The sequence below is a fragment of the Trachemys scripta genome, chromosome 6, assembly GCF_013100865.1.
Source record: "Trachemys scripta elegans isolate TJP31775 chromosome 6, CAS_Tse_1.0, whole genome shotgun sequence".
Classification (NCBI taxonomy): domain Eukaryota; kingdom Metazoa; phylum Chordata; order Testudines; family Emydidae; genus Trachemys; species Trachemys scripta.
Genome location: NC_048303.1, coordinates 21,232,411 through 21,250,234, shown reverse-complemented (window position 1 = coordinate 21,250,234; position 17,824 = coordinate 21,232,411). Strand labels below are relative to the sequence as shown.

At 44.6% G+C, this 17,824-nt stretch overlaps 1 protein-coding gene across 2 annotated transcripts in view; it reads left to right on the top strand.

Moving 5' to 3' along the window:
• Positions 1–17,824, top strand: part of LOC117879253 (A disintegrin and metalloproteinase with thrombospondin motifs 12-like) — a 141,518-nt gene that overhangs the window by 33,502 nt on the left and 90,192 nt on the right. For both annotated transcript variants that reach the window (XM_034774306.1, XM_034774305.1), the window contains one exon: positions 12,804–12,937. In XM_034774306.1, coding sequence (XP_034630197.1) covers positions 12,804–12,937 — 134 coding nt within the window. The remainder of the gene's footprint in view (positions 1–12,803; positions 12,938–17,824) is intronic.

The window sequence follows — 17,824 nt, the reverse complement described above, 5'->3', positions numbered from 1 at the left end:
GATGGGCCTGGGGAGAAGAAGGGGTGCCTGGCACACACAGTGGGAGTTCAGGAGGGGCCAGTACTCCCAGATGCAACCTCATTAGCACTGGACTTCAAAAGCCTATCCAGCAAGAATTACCAACATTACTTGTTCCTTCACCTAAGAACAATAAACTGTTTAGAGAAGTTATGAATCATAGAATATCAGGGTTGGAAGGGACCTCAGGAGGTCATCTAGTCCAACCCCCTGCTCAAAGCAGGACCAATTCCCAACTAAATCATCCCAGCCAGGGCTTTGTCAAGCCGGGCCTTAAAAACCTCCAAGGAAGGAGATTCCATCACCTCCCTAGGTAACGCATTCCAGTGCTTCACCACCCTCCTAGTGAAATAGTGTTTCCTAATATCCAACCTAGACCTCCCCCACTGCAACTTGAGACCATTGCTCCTTGTTCTGTCATCTGCTACCACTGAGAACAGCCGAGCTCCATCCTCTTTGGAACCCCCCTTCAGGTAGTTGAAAGCAGCTATCAAATCCCCCCTCATTCTTTTCTTCTGGAGACTAAACAATCCCAGTTCCCTCAGCCTCTCCTCATAAGTCATGTGCTCCAGACCCCTAATCATTTTTGTTGCCCTCCGCTGGACTCTTTCCAATTTTTCCACATCCTTCTTGTAGTGTGGGGCCCAAAACTGGACACAGTACTCCAGATGAGGCCTCACCAATGTCGAATAAAGGGGAACGATCACTTCCTCGATCTGCTGGCAATGCCCCTACTTATACAGCCCAAAAAACATTAGCCTTCTTGGCAACAAGGGCACACTGTTGACTCATATCCAGCTTCTCGTCCACTGTAACCCCATGGTCCTTTTCTGCAGAACTGCTACCTAGCCATTCGGTCCCTAGTCTGTAGCAGTGCATAGGATTCTTCCGTCCTAAGTGCAGGACTCTGCACTTGTCCTTATTGAACCTCATCAGGTTTTTTTTGGCCCAATCCTCTAATTTGTCTAGGTCCCTCTGTATCTGATCCCTACCCTCCAGTGTATCTACCACGCCTCCCAGTTTAGTGTCATCTGCAAACTTGCTGAGAGTGCAGTCCACACCATCCTCCAGATCATTAATAAAGATATTAAACAAAACCGGCCCCAAGACCAACCCTTGGGGCACTCCGCTTGAAACCGGCTGCCAACTAGACATGGAGCCATTGATCACTACCCGTTGAGCCCGACAATCTAGCAAGCTTTCTATCCACCTTACAGTCCATTCATCCAGCCCATACTTCTTTAACTTGGTGGCAAGAATACTGTGGGAGACTGTATCAAAAGCTTTGCTAAAGTCAAGGAATAACACATCCACTGCTTTCCCCTCATCCACAGATCCAGTTATCTCATCATAGAAGGCAATTAGGTTAGTCAGGCACGACTTCCCCTTGGTGAATCCATGCTGACTGTTTCTGATCACTTTCCTCTCCTCTAAGTGTTTCATAATTGATTCCTTGAGGACCTGCTCCACGATTTTTCCAGGGACTGAGGTGAGGCTGACTGGCCTGTAGTTCCCCAGATCCTCCTTCCCTTTGTTATGCTCAAAGTTTGGCACTTTGCTTTGACTTGAGTTCTACTTTCTGCCAGTAGCATTTGTCATCAAATTTACTGTGTGTTTAATGCTTGACAGCTATGAATAAACTTCTTAAATATCACCTAGTGTCACACTCATCAAATAAATATACTACTGAAGATAAGATTGGAACAGGCAGTAGTCCAGGAAAGCATTATCAAAGTGGTTTCCTCAGTTTGAACAAAGAAAATAAGGGTGATTAAGTATCTTATGAAAGAGTTTGTCAATAAAAACAAACCACAATAAATCCAAAGCACTTAGGGCCTGACACAAAAACTACATTCACAGGTCACATTATGCAATTTTCTATGTAAGAAAACTGAAATTCCATTCCATTTTGTTATGCAGAATGTGTACATTCACTGGAATCTGGATATATCACCCACTTGGTGAAAATGGACATACAGGGCCAGTGCACGTGGAATTTGGAATTTTTCACTGTTTAACATGATCCAGTGTACATACATGAAGTATGTTTTTTTTAAAAAAATTCTTATAATTCATCTGAATCAAATTCAGTTTTTCATGGAACAATTAAAGGCACATCTATGACTACATCCCTGCCAAATCCCAGGTTTCTATCACCTTCTGCTGAGGCGCTAGAGGTGTTTTTAAAAAGTCACAAATTTTTTCTCTGATCAGAGAAACAGTCTTTTTTTTTTTAAAAAAAAAAGAACAGGAGTACTTGTGGCACCTTAGAGACTAACAAATTTATTAGTCTCTAAGGTGCCACAAGTACTCCTGTTCTTTTTGAGGATACAGACTAACACGGCTGCTACCCTGAAACCAGTCTTTTTTTTTTTTTTCATTCCTTCTTTACTTGCAAATGATTCAGTCATTTTTGATGGAAGTGTCAGGAAAAAATGTGCTCCCTCACTGAGAGCAAGAAGACTCACACGCAGCTATGATGCTATCTAAAGGGGAAGGTGACCACCTAAATAATATGGTCACCACTTTTACAAAATTGTGATAAATCTTGTACAAAGTATGTCTCGTTATAATCTGCTGAGTATTATTATATTGTTATAATGTGTGAATCAACATGTGTGGAGTTATGAAATTTTTTATATGTTTGTAACTTAAACATGCTGTGAGTCTGAGAAACGCCCATAGGTTAGCTCTTCAGGAATAACAAAGGAATTGTAAACAAGAGCCACTGCATGTCATTCCCGAAGACACCTCAAACGGCACGTACGCAGAAGTTGCAAACAAAAATTTGCAGTTCGTCTGAAGAACTGATGGCAAAGCACATACGCCAGGGAATTGCTTGACCCCATGACACAGCATGCTGTATTGAAAAGGTTTAAAATCATCCCTGAGACTTATTGCTTAAAGTTGAGAAATCTTAAAAAGTCTGACAATATAACTCATGTGGAATAAACTGTGTAGTTATGTAAAAAAATAGGGGGGGGGTGCTGATGGCAGCTTTGATAAGCTGTTACATTTGGTGATGCAATAGCAGTTATTATGGGTGGTCACCAATGATGTCAAAGCAGCCATGTGTGACAAAAAACCTTCCACGGTTTTGATGGCCGCAGAAATTGCGGATGAGTATGTTGAGTCAAGTGCTCGAGAGGGGTGCAATCTCCAGTTTACAAGGGAGGAAGGATTTAAGAATAAACCTAACCCCAACTGTGTTAAAAAATCTCCAGGGAGCCCAGATTTTAAAATCTCGTACCTTACGGGGAAGCCAATTGTTTCCCATGAAGGTGGGATCCCTAGCCATATAAAGTCAAATTGCTCAAGGATTAAAACCACCTCACAACCTGCACCTGCAACCCCTTTCATGGGTTCCACTGCTACCAATGTAAGTGTTAATGCTACCACATTAGCCACAGAGGAAATTGTGGGAGAGGAAAATGGCCTCATAAATTATATTAGAACTGAGTCGTGGGATGATAGTGAACAGTTCATTAAGTGTGTAAAAGTAAATGGGGTTGAATGTACTGGGTGACGTGATACTGCATCTCATATTACTTTGATTAAAAAAGTTTTGTGATAAAAGATAAATTGCCTGGCAGAAGTATAAATCTGCTAACTTTTGCTGAGTTTTCAATGACTGTGCCTCTGGCTAAAATCCACCGGAGTGGGAAAATGTTAAGGATGATATTGTGGTTGGTATTAGGAATTGCTACCTGCTGATATTTTGATAGGTAATGACATTGTAACTATGTCCAATCAGGTTAATGTTATCACTAGCATGGATCTGATTCCTCTACTTTGTCTGCTGTCAGGGAGGTGCGCTGGAGGTGGGGGGGAATTCCTCTGAGCTATTGTTTGTTGAGAATGGCAACTTGCCCTCTGATGAAGGAGCTGAGGATTCTTTCCTACCGGAGACTGTTCCAGGTTTAAGTGAAACACAGAAAGAATTTATATCGGCTCAGTCAAGTGATATTACTTTGAAACAGACCAGGATTCCTACACAGGATCAGACCCCTCCTGGGGAAGGAAAGGTCAGTTTTATTTATTCAAAATAGTGTATTATTTGGGGAAGCTCCTTCTGGAAAAAGGCAGCTTCCTGGTGAAGTTTGCAAGCAAATAGTTGTGCCTGATTTCAAAGTAGCAGTCGTGTTAGTCTGTATACGCAAAAAGAACAGGAGTACTTGTGGCACCTTAGAGACTAACAAATTTATTTCAGCATAAGCTTTGGTGGGCTACAGCCCACTTCTTCAGATGTATAGAGTGTAACACACAGACAGAAGATATTTATACATACAGAGAACATGAAAAGGTGGAAGTACGCATACCAATTGTAAGAGGCCAATCAATTGAGATGAGCTATCAGTAGCAGCAGAAGAAAAAACTTTGAAGTGATAATCGAGATGACCCATAGAAGGTGTGAGGAGAACTTAACATGGGGGGGAAAAAAAATTCAATTAGTGTAATGACCCAACCATTCCCAGTCTCTGTTTAGGCCTAATTGCCTGAGAGGTATAGGAGAGATTTGCTCCAGTTAGCTCATGATGGGCCATTTGCGGGTCATCTAGGAGCAGAGAAAACTTGTGACAGGCTGAAGGAAACTTTTACCTGCTCCATATGTTTCAGACGAACTCGGTGTGTGTGCCAGGCTGGGCCCCTGCTGGCCCGTGTTTGTGCATCGGCACGTGTGCAAATGTCCTTGTGCGCCTGTGTGTGCAGTCACACATGCAGGGGAGGGGGCAGCCAAAGAGGTGCTCACACCCATGTGCATTTACACACTGACCCATGCCCCAGTCATACACGAGCACATGGCCACATAGCGTTGCACGCGCGCGCCTATTCACCCGCATCGGTCGCACATACACAGAGGGGCTCACACGTGAGAGAAAAATGCACACACCTGTGTGCACGTGCATGCTTCTGCACTGGTGGCCTGACACGCTCCCCCTCTATTAAATTAGGCAAACAACCAACATGCATCCAATGAAGTGGGCTGTAGCCCACGAAAGCTTATGCTCAAATAAATTTGTTAGTCTCAAGTACTCCTGTTCTTTTTGCGGATACAGACTAACACAGCTGCTACTCTGAGACAGTGAAGGATTATTGCAGAAGCTCTAACTTGTGTCAGAAGCGTAAGGACTTAAAGAGACATTGTAAAGTGCCTGTGAGGGGGTGTACTTGCCGCACGCTTGACAAGGAGGACTTAACACCACACTGTGGGCTGAGGAAGCCACCACCCCCTCACCCCTACTGGGCATGCTCCAATTGAAACAGCAGTATGAAAGAGAGTCGCACATGTCAGTCTGGTCTGACTGCTGAGGAGGGAGGATGTATGCTGCAGGCTCCTGCCCGGGAGCTGCTGGAGCCCAAGACCACAGAGGCATTTGCCAGAGAGTCTGTGGATTTTGTGGGACCTTTCTCTAGACCTTCCAGGAATGGAAAGAAATATTTATTGGTGGTGGTAGATTCAGCTACCGGGCACCCCGAGGCTACAGCATTGTCTAATATTGAAGCTTAAATGGTAGCTACAGCTCTATTTGCTATTTTCAGCAGAGTAGGCTTTCCCAGAGAGAGTTTAACAGACCATGGTACAAATTTTATGTCTGGTTAAGAAAACGGACATAAATAGTAAGAGGGAAAAGAGGAGGGGAGCAATGGTAGTGAGATCCCGTGGTTACAAAGGCTACTATGCACAACTTGATGGTTCCAAATCATATTAGTTCCCTCTCCCCTCAACACACACACGTTTTAAATTGAATGATGGAGACAGAGGGGGGATGTGTGGGGAACAGCAGGAAGTGAGGGGAGTTAACATGAGGAAGGAAATAGGAAAAGGAAAGAAGGGGCAGAGATCAGGGTGACCAATGGGAAAATGGGACCCCACAAGGGTCTGGCTCAAGGCCCCCCTTTCCTCCCCGCATGTGGGACTGACCCAAGACCTCTTGCCTCCTGCCTGCATGGGGCTGGCGCAGCCCGAGCCGCTCTCCTGAGCCCTCCCTCCCATGCATTGCTGCTTGCCCTCCCTTCCCCCACACGTTCCTCCGCACTCTGTTAGGGGTCACACTCCATTTTTTTGGCAAAACTGGGCATTTGTCCAGTTTGCTCTTGCCAACTGATGATCAGTTGGCAAATGCAAATGGGACAAATGCCCAGTTTTGCCAAAAAAGTCAGGACAGCTGGGACAGGGCTTAAAAAATGGACTATCCCATCCAAAACGGGATGTATGGTCATCGGAGGCAGAGGGACATTCAGGAAAGAGGGAGGAAGGGGAGCTGAAGAAAGAAAGGATGGAGGACAAAATGCAAAATCCAGCTGCTATCTTCATGAGCCAGGAAGGAAGCTAGTGAATGTAGTAGTACCAGGTATATGGAGTTTTCTTGCCCCATACTACCAGGGCTGGGCCAGAAGGGGCATGCATGGTGGAGGAATGTTGCTGCTATTCCATGCTGCTGCGATTGAGGCAGTTCCTTGCTGCTATGTCGTCTTCCCCACCTGCAGTGTGCAACGGGGGAGGGTTTTGCCTAAAATGTTTACAATTAGAAGTGATCCGAACTGAAGCGTCTATTGGGTGTAAATTTATAAATAAGATCTACAGTGAAAGGAGATGTTGAACAATATGAAGCTCACTAACTAGATTTCTTCAGATGTGGACAAGGATGAGGAAAATAATGCGATGATATATTTTTTTAATTGCATCTTTTAAACGAAATGCTTCAGACGCAGTTCCAACCGGTCAATGCAAACCCAGGTATAGTAAGTGTGTACTGTATGATACAGATTAATTTTGTGGCAGTAGCCTCTCTAGTTGGACGCAGGGCCGGTGCAAGGAAGTTTTGCACCCTAGGCGAAACTTCCACCTGGCGCGCCCCCCCCCCCGCTTCTGCCCTGAGATGTCCCCTCCCCACAGCAACTCCCTCCCCCCCAGCCCGGGGGGGCCCGCCCCCCGAGGGGNCCCCCGCTTCTGCCCTGAGATGTCCCCTCCCCACAGCAACTCCCTCCCCCCCTGCCCTGAGGCGCCCCCCCCGCGGCAGCTTCCCCGCCCCCCCCCGGGAGCCATGTGGCAGCTCCCCACCCCAGCTCACCTCTGCTCCGCCTCCTCCCCGAGCACGCTGCCCCCGCTCTAATTCTCCTCCCCTCCCAGGCTTGTGGCGCCAAACAGCTGATTGGTGCCGCAAGCCTGGGAGGCGGGAGAAGTGGAGCGGCCGCTGAGCGGGGAGAGGGAGTGTGAGCTGCACATGTCAGCGTTCCGTTGGCAGCCCAGCCCAGGAACGCAATAAAAAAAAATGGGGGGCACCGCTTTTTGGCACCCCCAAATCTTGGCGCCCTAGGCAACCGCCTAGTTTGCCTTAATGGTAGCACCGGCCCTGGTTGGACATAGACTGAAGTGAGAAAAGATGTAATGAGTAAATTTAAGGAAGAATAACTGAGCCTGGAGCCAACTGAATAGGCCTGGAAAGAGGATTTTAGGCCTAAAATTAGGCCCCCAAATCCATAATTAGGAACAGAAACCACAATAACCTGATTTTAAAAGGCACTAAGCTGCACTAGCTCTCATTTACTTCACTGGGTTTGTGGGGGTTCGACACCATAGCAGATGACTAACGTTAGGAATTCTAGTCTGAAAATTGTGGCCCAAGTGTTTTGCTGAGAGGGTTAGAGGGCATGGGCCATGAGGAAGAAAGGGGCCTAGAGACGGGATTTGAAAAGTATCAGGTTGTTCATTACTGTACACTGAAGGAGCATATAGTTGCCTACTTGTTAGATTGTTCACTAGTCTTATGCCTTCATCTTTGTGAGAAAATTCATCCAATTCCACCTTCAGTTCAGCGTTCAGATGATTCCAAGATTTGAAGAGAGATGCAAAACCCAGCAGAGATCATTTCTCTTAATACTGGACATGTAGTTAGAGTTTCTCCAGCATTATATAAAAAAGAAGTACAAATATAGAAATAGCCGACCTTGCACTGAAGGAAAACAATAAGTTAAAAAAGCCTTATTCATTTTCCACAGACAATTCTCTTTGAAACTGGCAGACTGGTGCCGCTGTGACAGAGGTAATTAAACCAGGATAAAATGTTTATCCTTATGTTATTAAATCTACCGAGCTTGATAAGGGAGAGATACTCGGCTTGCTTACTTTATTAATTTATTTTCTTCAGGGGAGTACAGTTTAGCTTATCTAAATCTGCTAGTTTCTTGGAGAACAGTATTTCAATGTGAGGCCTACTCTGAGTTTATGGAATAAAGGCTAGAAAGAGAAATAATCCTATATGGATACATTATATTTAATCAGTCCGTGACAGTGATGGGCTCAACTGTCTGTTTATCCTCCTCTCATATATTGGAGAATAGGGATTACATAACTAAACTGTGACGGATCTCATATGTCTTCAGAAGGCAATATGTCTGTGTTTCAGATCAGACCTGTACAGCTACGTTCTCTGGAGCTGAGCTGTCAGGACCTTCTATTGCCATTAGTTTGAAATCAGGCAGAAACTAAAGTCGCAAGGATTGCTTGATATTATAAAGCACCTGCTCGCCGTCTTACTCTCTCTCTTTTATGCCCCCTGCTGATGACTAGGGTGCTTGGGGTGAGGGGAGGGGTTGTTTGGTTGATTTTTCTGCTGCAGCCTTCCCTTAGCCAAATCCTGGTCCTATTGAGTTCAATGGAACCAGCATTTCAACAGAAACACAGAATCACTCCTTGTGTAGTAGGAAAAATATTGCAATCCTGTCTTTAGGCAGCAGCACACATTGGTCAAACACCAACTTAAATGAGGTGAGAGTGGATCCTTTTTTAAAGGGTATGTCTACACTGGAGGTATAATTTCCTGCTCAGATAGACATACACATGCTAGCTTTGATCAAGCTAGTGCACTAAAAATAGAAGTAGAGCCGTGGCAAGGCTGGGTGGTGGAATAGGCTGGCTGTCCCGAGTAACATCACGCCTGCAATCTTAGGCAATTACTCAGACGACTAGCCTGTCCCACTGATTGTGCCACCATGGCTACACTGTTATTTTTAGTGCACTGATCTGATCAAAACTAGCACATGTACATTACACTTCCAGCTCAAGAGTGTAGATGTACTTTGATGTAAATTAATGGGAGTAAACTCTGAAGGAAACAATTGAAACCTTTTTATTAATATTTCTGCTATTGAGAAAGAATTTGTGTTCCCTTTGATTAGCTTCCTGTAGTTCAATTTGCACTGCCTGAGCAGGGATTCCTGTGTGCACAAACTGGGACGGGGGGAAGCCACAGGGCCAAATTTTGATATCCTTACTCAGTTTTTGCGTTGTCCTTATGTAACAAGCTTACTTTCAGAGAAACCCCATTGTTGTCATTGGGTGCCCATTGGAGACAAGCTACCGAGGAGCTACGGTGGAATGGGATGCGCTACTGCAGGAGCGAAAGCAGAAAAGTCCTGGCAGATAGAACATTCCTTCTGCAGAACCGCTGAGATCCACAGATTCTGAGGAGGAAAATTCCTATCTCCCCTAAAACGATTTGGAGAAAACATTATGAAGTTTTCCTCCCACCAGGGCTGCCTCTTTGTGTTTTTCCATAGGAAAGGAATTTTTCCTAAAATACTTAAATTCACTTTAGGAAAAACAAATAAATATGCACATATGCATGTCGAAATCATTGTAATTTATTCATGTAGTGGTTTTTTGCAGACTCAATAATAAAAATAATGTACAGTTGTCTCTATTCTTTACTGGAGCTAAACAGAATAGAAACACAAATAAGGTGCTTTGCACAATCTTGTCTTTGTTGTTGTTTCTTTTGCTTTTCTGGTTGCTTTTTTTATTTTAGACTTTCTGGCGAGTAAAAATGATACTTGTATGTTAATATCACTTTTCACAGCCTCCCAGCTAGCTACCAAGTCTACTATGAAAAGTGATATTAACAAACGTACAAATATCACTTTTCACAGCAGACTTACTCAGCCCCAGCCTGCCAAGGGACAAATTAAGCCCTGGATGGGATGGTGCATAGGGAGGCAGCAGGGCCAGGAGCGATAGGGAGAATGGATGAGGGGCTGGAGGAGGCAGCGGGGACCGGGGGTGAGCACTGGACCAGAGCCCGAAGCCTTGCACCCGGGGGATAGGGCCTGGGTGACGGACCCCAGAGCCTGGAGATGGAGCCCAAAGTCCCGCAGCTGAAGCCTGCTTCCTGCTATGCCAGGGCTGATCCCAACCCCTCTGCCCCAGGAAGCTGGGGAACTCACTGGCTGCCTGTTCCTCCAATGTTTGTGTCTCCAGAGGGGGCAAGGCCCAACCCCTGCTGGCAGCCATCACCATCCAGGAGCTTGTGGCCACAAGAAAAGGCCCTGGTGGTCGCATTTGAGAAACACTGGCATAATGGGGCCCTGATCCTGGTTAGGGCCTGTGGACCCTACAGTAATATACATAATAATAATCTGGAAAACAAACGGCTAGTGAGGTGGCTGAGATAATAGGCAATTTCCTCAATGGCTGCAGTGACCCATCCCATAATCAGTTGTATCTGTATGTGAAAAACCAAAGGCTAATACTTACATCATTCCTAGCGTTAATGTGCCTGTCTATTGAATAATGAATTGACACTGTGGGGTAGGAGCAGGAACTGCTCTTATTTTCACTGAAGTTCAGTGGGAAACTGGCAATTTTTCTGTTCATGCCTGATAGGGCTGTTTCATTTTTCAGCAGTTGCCACTGTGCTTCCTTTCATGCTCAGTTCTTCCAGAAATGCAATTGGACACTATGGTGATTTTTACACAGTCCCATACACTTCTCCACTGGGAAGTCAAACTTCTGTTCTACCCATTAGGAACTGCTTGAAAGTCTAAAAAAGAGTTTTGCACAATTTCTGTGTCAGACAGGATCAGTTTAGCGCAGGAGACAAAGACTAGGTCAAATTCTGGAATCCTTGTTTCCTAGAAAACATGGTGCTTTTTATTGGAAAATGGTGCCTTGCCCGGGGGGGGGGGGGGGGGGGAGGAGCAGAAATAAGCACTAAGTTAATTTTAGCACCAGATACTGAAATTAATCACAGCAGGCAGAAAGCTCCTATGTGAAGTTAATGAAATAAAATAAAAATCATACCTCTTTTGTACATCACAAAAACCACTATCAAAATGGAGATTGATTGATTGCCCCGGTTAGCAAACTTCACACACTGGATCAGGATTGAATGGGGATTATTTTTTTCATCCTAGCAGTCAAAGCCTTTCATGATTCCATCTCTGACTACATCTCAGACCTTAACTCCTACCACTAACCTCCTTGAATGATTCATAGATTCATAGATTCTAGGACTGGAAGGAACCTCGAGAGGTCATTGAGTCCAGTCCCCTGCCCTCATGGCAGGACCAAATACTCTCTAGACTATCCCGGATAGACATTTATCTAACCTACTCTTAAATATCTCCAGAGATGGAGATTCCACAACCTCCCTAGCCAGTTTATTCCAGTGTTTAACCACCCTGACAGTTAGGAACTTTTTCCTAATGTCCAACCTAAACCTCCCTTGTCTTTGAGACCCCAATTCTCCAAAGACTGTATTGACTCAAGTGGGACTTCTGAAGTGTTCAAAGCTGTCTTTGCAAGACTAGGACCTTGCAGCAGTTTGTGGGAAGGGACAGCTTTTATTTTGTGTGCTACACAGAGCTGAACATATTGCTCATGCTGTTCAAACAACAATAGAAACTGAGTTACCCTCTTGCTCTTTTATCATTTATACGTATAATTTTGTTTTTGTTTTTAAACAGTGCCAAAAATTGCACTGCTCACATTGCATGTAAATGCAAAGGGCCATTCCCTGCCAAGTATGAATACAGCTGCACATATGACACAATGAAAGTGCGACAAAACAGTGAGGTGGGAAAGAAAGACAGTGGTCACAACAATAAAATTATGCAGGAATGGCCTGACTTAATTCCCCATTTAAGTCAAGGGAAGGATTGTCATTGACTTCATTAGGCATTGTATCAGGCAGCAGATATGGGTATACAGCACAGCTGAATATTCCTTAAAATATTTAACAAATGTATATGTAAACTACACAAATACCTTGATGTCTTGGTTGACTTACTTCCTTTGGGCCTGTCAGTAACAGATTTAAACCCCAAATCCAGCAAAGGTCCTAGTGCAACAGTATTGCCAAAGAGCTAACATGATCCTTGGGCATATAAACAGGGGAACCCCAAGTAGGAATAGAGAGATTATTTTACCTCTGTATTTGGCACTGGACTGTGTCCAGTTCTGGAGTCCACAATTCAAGAAATTTTATAAACTTCAGAGCGTTCCAAGAAGAGCCATGAGGATGATTAAAAGATTAGAAATTATGTCATATGGTGATAGACTCAAGAAGATCAATCTATGTAGCTTAATAAAGTGAAGATTAAGGGGTGACTTGATCAGTCAGTAAGTATCTACATGGAATACAAATATTTAATAATGGGCTGTTCAATCAAGTAGAGAAAGGTATAACACAATCCAATGGTTGGTAGTTGAAGCTTTCTTGATTGGGGCATTAAATCAGATATGAAGTACGTTAGCCACTGTTGTTCAGCAGTGGGACTGTCAATTTGATATTTTTCATGAGTACTACATTCATTTTAAATATTTTCAATCCCATATCTGACTCTAATACATTTTTTTGAGATGTGAGATATTCTCCATATGTTTCATCTTGCAAATTCCTTGATGTACCACAGATTTTCAGAGTTCTGCATATTTTACTTCAGAACTTTGGTTACTACATATTATAATTACTACAGTGAGAAAGTATCTGTTTTTTTTCCTTCAGCTAATCTGTGTGAGCTCCACTGCCGCCCTGTAGATGGCCAATTTTCAGAGAAAATGCTGGATGCAGTTACTGATGGGACTCCTTGCTTTGAAGGCAGAAACATCCGAGATATCTGTATTAATGGCATGTGTAAGGTATTGGGTATGTTTGTATGTTTCCTTCTCTAAAATTTCATGGGACTGTATTATCAGGGGAAACTGTTTACCAACTTATTTAAGAGGATGCCAGCTCAGGGCATTTGATTTCATTGTATTTTAAATTATAGTAGAAACAAGTTAAAGGGGAACTGCTTTTCTAAATGGACATTAGAATAACTTTGACCCTTTCTACGGAATAGATGGCCCTGGTTGTTGTTGTTTCTTTTGTTATCAGAATCAATTTAAGAATGTCTGTTTGCTCTATTCCTATGGCGATATTGTTTTCACAGAGGTTTATACAGTTTTGGGGCCACAATTAGTTTTAACCATTTCATAGAGCTACATTTTGAAAATGTGATCCTAATTGTATGAAACCATGTGTTATTCATCAGCTTAGAATTAAAGGCATTGTATTTGTAATATTTAATCACACACTGAAGTGAAACTGCATGAAATTTACTGTACGTAACCAAAGCAAACAAATGAGAGTACATATAACAACATGGTTTTTAATTGTAACAACATTACTCTTTTGACATAATTCTCCACTACACCTAGGGTGACCAGATGTCCCGATTTTATAGGGACAGTCCCGATATTTGGGGCTTTGTGTTATATAGGCGCCTATTACCTCCCCACCCCCTGTCCCGATTTTTCATACTTACTGTCTGGTCACCCTAACTACACCTAGGGTGTACCCAGCATCCACAACATTCTATTGGTGTGTTTTGAAAATATATGCAGTTCTTGCAATATTGGATTATGGTTACATAGTTATAAGATAAGGAAATCCCATAGTCTTAGTTGATGGGTTGTTTTCCAATAGGATAGCAAAGCACTGGAGTTTGTTTTTGTGGTATGTAATAGTTTTATCTGTAGTTTAATTTTTTTGAAAATATGAGGTTCAGAGCCTGTTCCTGTAGAAGTCCAAAGAAATTTGGCCACTGATGACATTGGGAGCAAAAGCAGGACTGTGATTCCTAGAAAACACTTAGTTAGTTGCTGGTAGAAATTAATTTATCATCTTCCTGGAGGGCCATTTGATAGCTGCATGCCTTAACCACCTGAATACCAAGTCATGTATAGAATATCAGGGTTGGAAGGGACCTCAGGAGGTCATCTAGTCCAACCCCCTGCTCAAAGCAGGACCAATCCCCAGACAGATTTTTGCCCCACATCCCTAAGTGGCCCCCTCAAGGATTGAACTCACAACCCTGGGTTTAGCAGGCCAATGCATACTTGCTATGTGTCTACTCCAAAGATTTAACTTTCCAGTGGAATTGTTGGTGCATCAAAGAACAGCAACAAAAGGGTTAATTCTTAATTTTGTATACAGTGCTTACACTTGTACTGGTGAATTTTTTGGATAAACTGGAGTTCCTGATCCAGCTCCCATTGAAGTCAGTGAAAACATTCCCCGTTGCTTCAATGGGAGCTGGGATGGGCAGCGGGAACTTCTAGGAACAGTCATACTTGAAGATATACAGAAACAAACCTTTTTAAGATATGAAAATGTTTGGTAAATTTTTCAAATGTTTATTTTTGCTTCAGTGACCAGGTTTCCCAAAGGGAAAACGGGACACCACGCAGGGCTGGCCCGAGCCCTCCTCCCCCGGCACAGGGCTGGCCCAAGCCACTTGCTCAAGCCCACCTCCCCACACAGGGGGCAAGCAGTGCCACACATACTAGATAGAATGACCCTATTTCCCAAAGGCTGGGGCTGGCATCACTGCTCACTTGAGCCCTGCCTCCCCCCCGTGTGGGGCTGGCATTGCTGCTTGTCCGCCCCCCCTGCATGTTCCTCTGCACCCTACTTTTTTTTCCAAAAGTGGGCGTTTGTCCCATTTGCTCTTGCCAACTGATCAAGTTAGCAAAAGCAAATGGGACACATGCCCACTTTGCGGTGGGGGGGGGGAGTCAGGACGTCCGGCCTGTGCCGGGGACTGTGCCGGCCAAAATGGGATATATGATCACCCTAATTTTTGCTCACCTCTATACTTCTTGGCTTCAGGCAGGACTGATCTAAGAGAGGCAGAATACTGAATTAAGAGGGCTATTTTCATGGTATATTTGATCCAGCTCCAATAATGTCTGAAATTTTATAAGAGCACTCCTCTCATGAGAGTTTCACTTTGGTTTCTAAACCAAAGGGATTGAGATCAGCATGACTAAGCTTTCGAATATTTATTCAGATTGAATCCCACAAGCTTTGGCAGTTCACACATCACTACAACTGTATGTCTATTTTATACAAAGCAGGTTTTTCAAAAATTCAGAGGATGCATCTCTGTTGAAAGCAAGCTCTGCTATGGAGATCAGAGGTTCCCAAACTGTGGTACATGAGCATGTTAGAAGTGGTCTATGGCAAAAGGTTGCTCTGTCCCCTTGAAAGGATGGGGGGCCTGGAGCAAGCCAAACCCTATTCCATGACAAAACCTTTCAAAAAGAAAGGGGCGGGGGGAGAGAGAGAGCAGCAGATTAGCAGAGGAATGGGATCCAGATGTTAATCAGATAGCTGCCTCATTAGAATGATAAAATCCAGCTGTTTGGTAGCTTACAGGAAGATTAAGAGGGAGAGGACAGACAGCAGAGAGGGCAGAATTGCAGGGGAACATTGAGTCAGAAGAGAGGCTCCCTGAGATAGGAACGAGAAGGGAGACAGGTGGGCTGGGGAGCCTACCTGAATCACAGCCCAGCCCCAAGAAGGAGGGCTGTGGAATCCTTTCCCCAAGAGGAAGGAGTTGTGAGTTCAGGGCCCAAAGGAGGCTCTGTGCAATGGGACTAGAACCCGGATTCTGGTGGGCCAGGGAAGCCTGCTTAAATCATGTCACAACCCCGTGGAAGGGGGCTGTGGGATCCCTTAACTACGAGGAAGCAGTTGTGAGTCCGGGGAGGAGGAGACCAGCAAAAAAGACTTCCCAGAGAGGCCAGACTCAGAGATTGCAGTGAGACTGGCAAAGCATCCTGGTTCAAAGGGAACTGGAGGAGATTCGGAAACCTGAAGCCCTCAAGCAAGGTGAATTGCAGCTAAATATGCCTGGTGCCCAGAGCCACAAAATTACAGTCAAGGCACATTGCCTCTCCCCTCTGAACCCACTCTGCCTTTCTTTTCCACACAGCCACTACCACCAGCAGAGCCCTCCCTTCCTTTTCTCCTTCCCCCCACACTCCAGAGCCCTCCCTGCCCTTCTTCCCCCCCCCCCCCCCCTCCAGAGCCCTCCCTGCCCTTCTTCCCCCCCCCCCCCACCCCCCAGAGCCTCCCTGCTCTTTTTCCCCCCCACACACACATCAGAGCCCTCCCTTTCCTTCTCCTCCCCCCACATCACCAGAGCCCTCCTGATTTCGCACACACCACCTCCTCTCCACCCCTACCACCAGAGCCCTCAATGCTTCCCCCTACACACACTAGAGCCGTCCCTGCCCTTCTTCCCCCCCACATACCTCCAGAGCCCTCCCCGCCCTTCCCCTTCCCTGTTTTTTTTTTTTTATACTTACACTCCTTCAGACACCACGGGAATCCTCCCTACACTCCATCCAGAATCCCTACTCTCAGTCTAACTTTGTTAGTGCTGAGATGGAATCTGTTTTCCCATCTTGTGAAACTTCTTGTAATTTCAAAATATTTCCCTTTGTGCATCCAGATAAAAGGGAGACCACTCTACGTTTTCACAACAACCCAGCAAGAGAGGCCCACCTTTCCCAGAGTAGTCACTATCAGTCTAGTCAGCACATTCAACTTCATCAGACAGAGCAGGGACTTGATGGGTGAGGTAATAGCTTTTATTGGACCAGAGAGAGACAAGCTTTCAGTCTACACAGAGCTCTTCTTCAGGGACTTGAATGTGAGTTTCCCACATCCCAGGTGAGTGCGCTGACCACCAGGCTATTCTGATGTCTGGTTTTGACCAGAAATTCCATCCTGCACCTAAGAAACATTTCCTAATGAAAGTTTCATCTAAACCAACATGTTCTCACAAAATTTCAGTTTTGACACATTGGCATTTTCTGATGAAAAACCTGTTTTGTTTTAAAATTCCCAATCAGCTCATAATTTCCTGTCCCCTCCAACTCAGACTCCCCCTCCAAACTACCATCTTGTCTAATTTCCCCCAGGCAGATGTCTGCCAGGCAAATTCAATACTTAAGTCTATTAAGGCCTAAAATAAATGTGTATAAACAGTAAAAATTTGCATATGGTACTTGTGATGCAGCAGCAAAGTGATAGATGGGAGGTATATAAGCCCCAGGATGATCCGAGCCTTATTCCCTGTGCGCTGAGGAGAAGTTATTACAGGTTAATTAGAGCACCTGGAGCCAATTAAGGCCTTGCCAGAGACCTAATAAAAAATCCTGCTTCAGTCAGATGGCAGGAGGAAAGGAGAGCTGACTGTAGTTTGGAGGAGTACTATTGTTGACCAGAGTACCAGGGGAAGGGAAACCTGCTTAAGCGGAGCAGAGGGACTCCCCAGGCGCAGAGGATGAGAGAAACACTGCCCAAGGGGAGAGAGGGCAGGAAGCCCAAGAATAGGGGCAAGAGGCAGCGACCTGACCCATCACACGAAGGAAAAGCATGGGATCCACCATAAAAGGGTTGGCCGTTTGTCACATACTTCAAACATCAATTTTTTTCAGAAGATGGTACATGAACCTATGAAGTTCTGAACTGTTCATGTATATGATTGTTTTCCAGGGCCATTTTGAAGGTATTAGTCATAGAATCATGGGACTGGAAGGGACCTCAAGAGGTCATCTAGTCCAGTCTCCTGCACTCATGGCAGGACTAAGTATTATTTAGACCATCCCTGACAGGTGTTTGTCTAACCTGCTCTTAAAAATCTCCAATGATGGAGACTCCACAACCTCCCTGGGCAATTTCCTTAATAT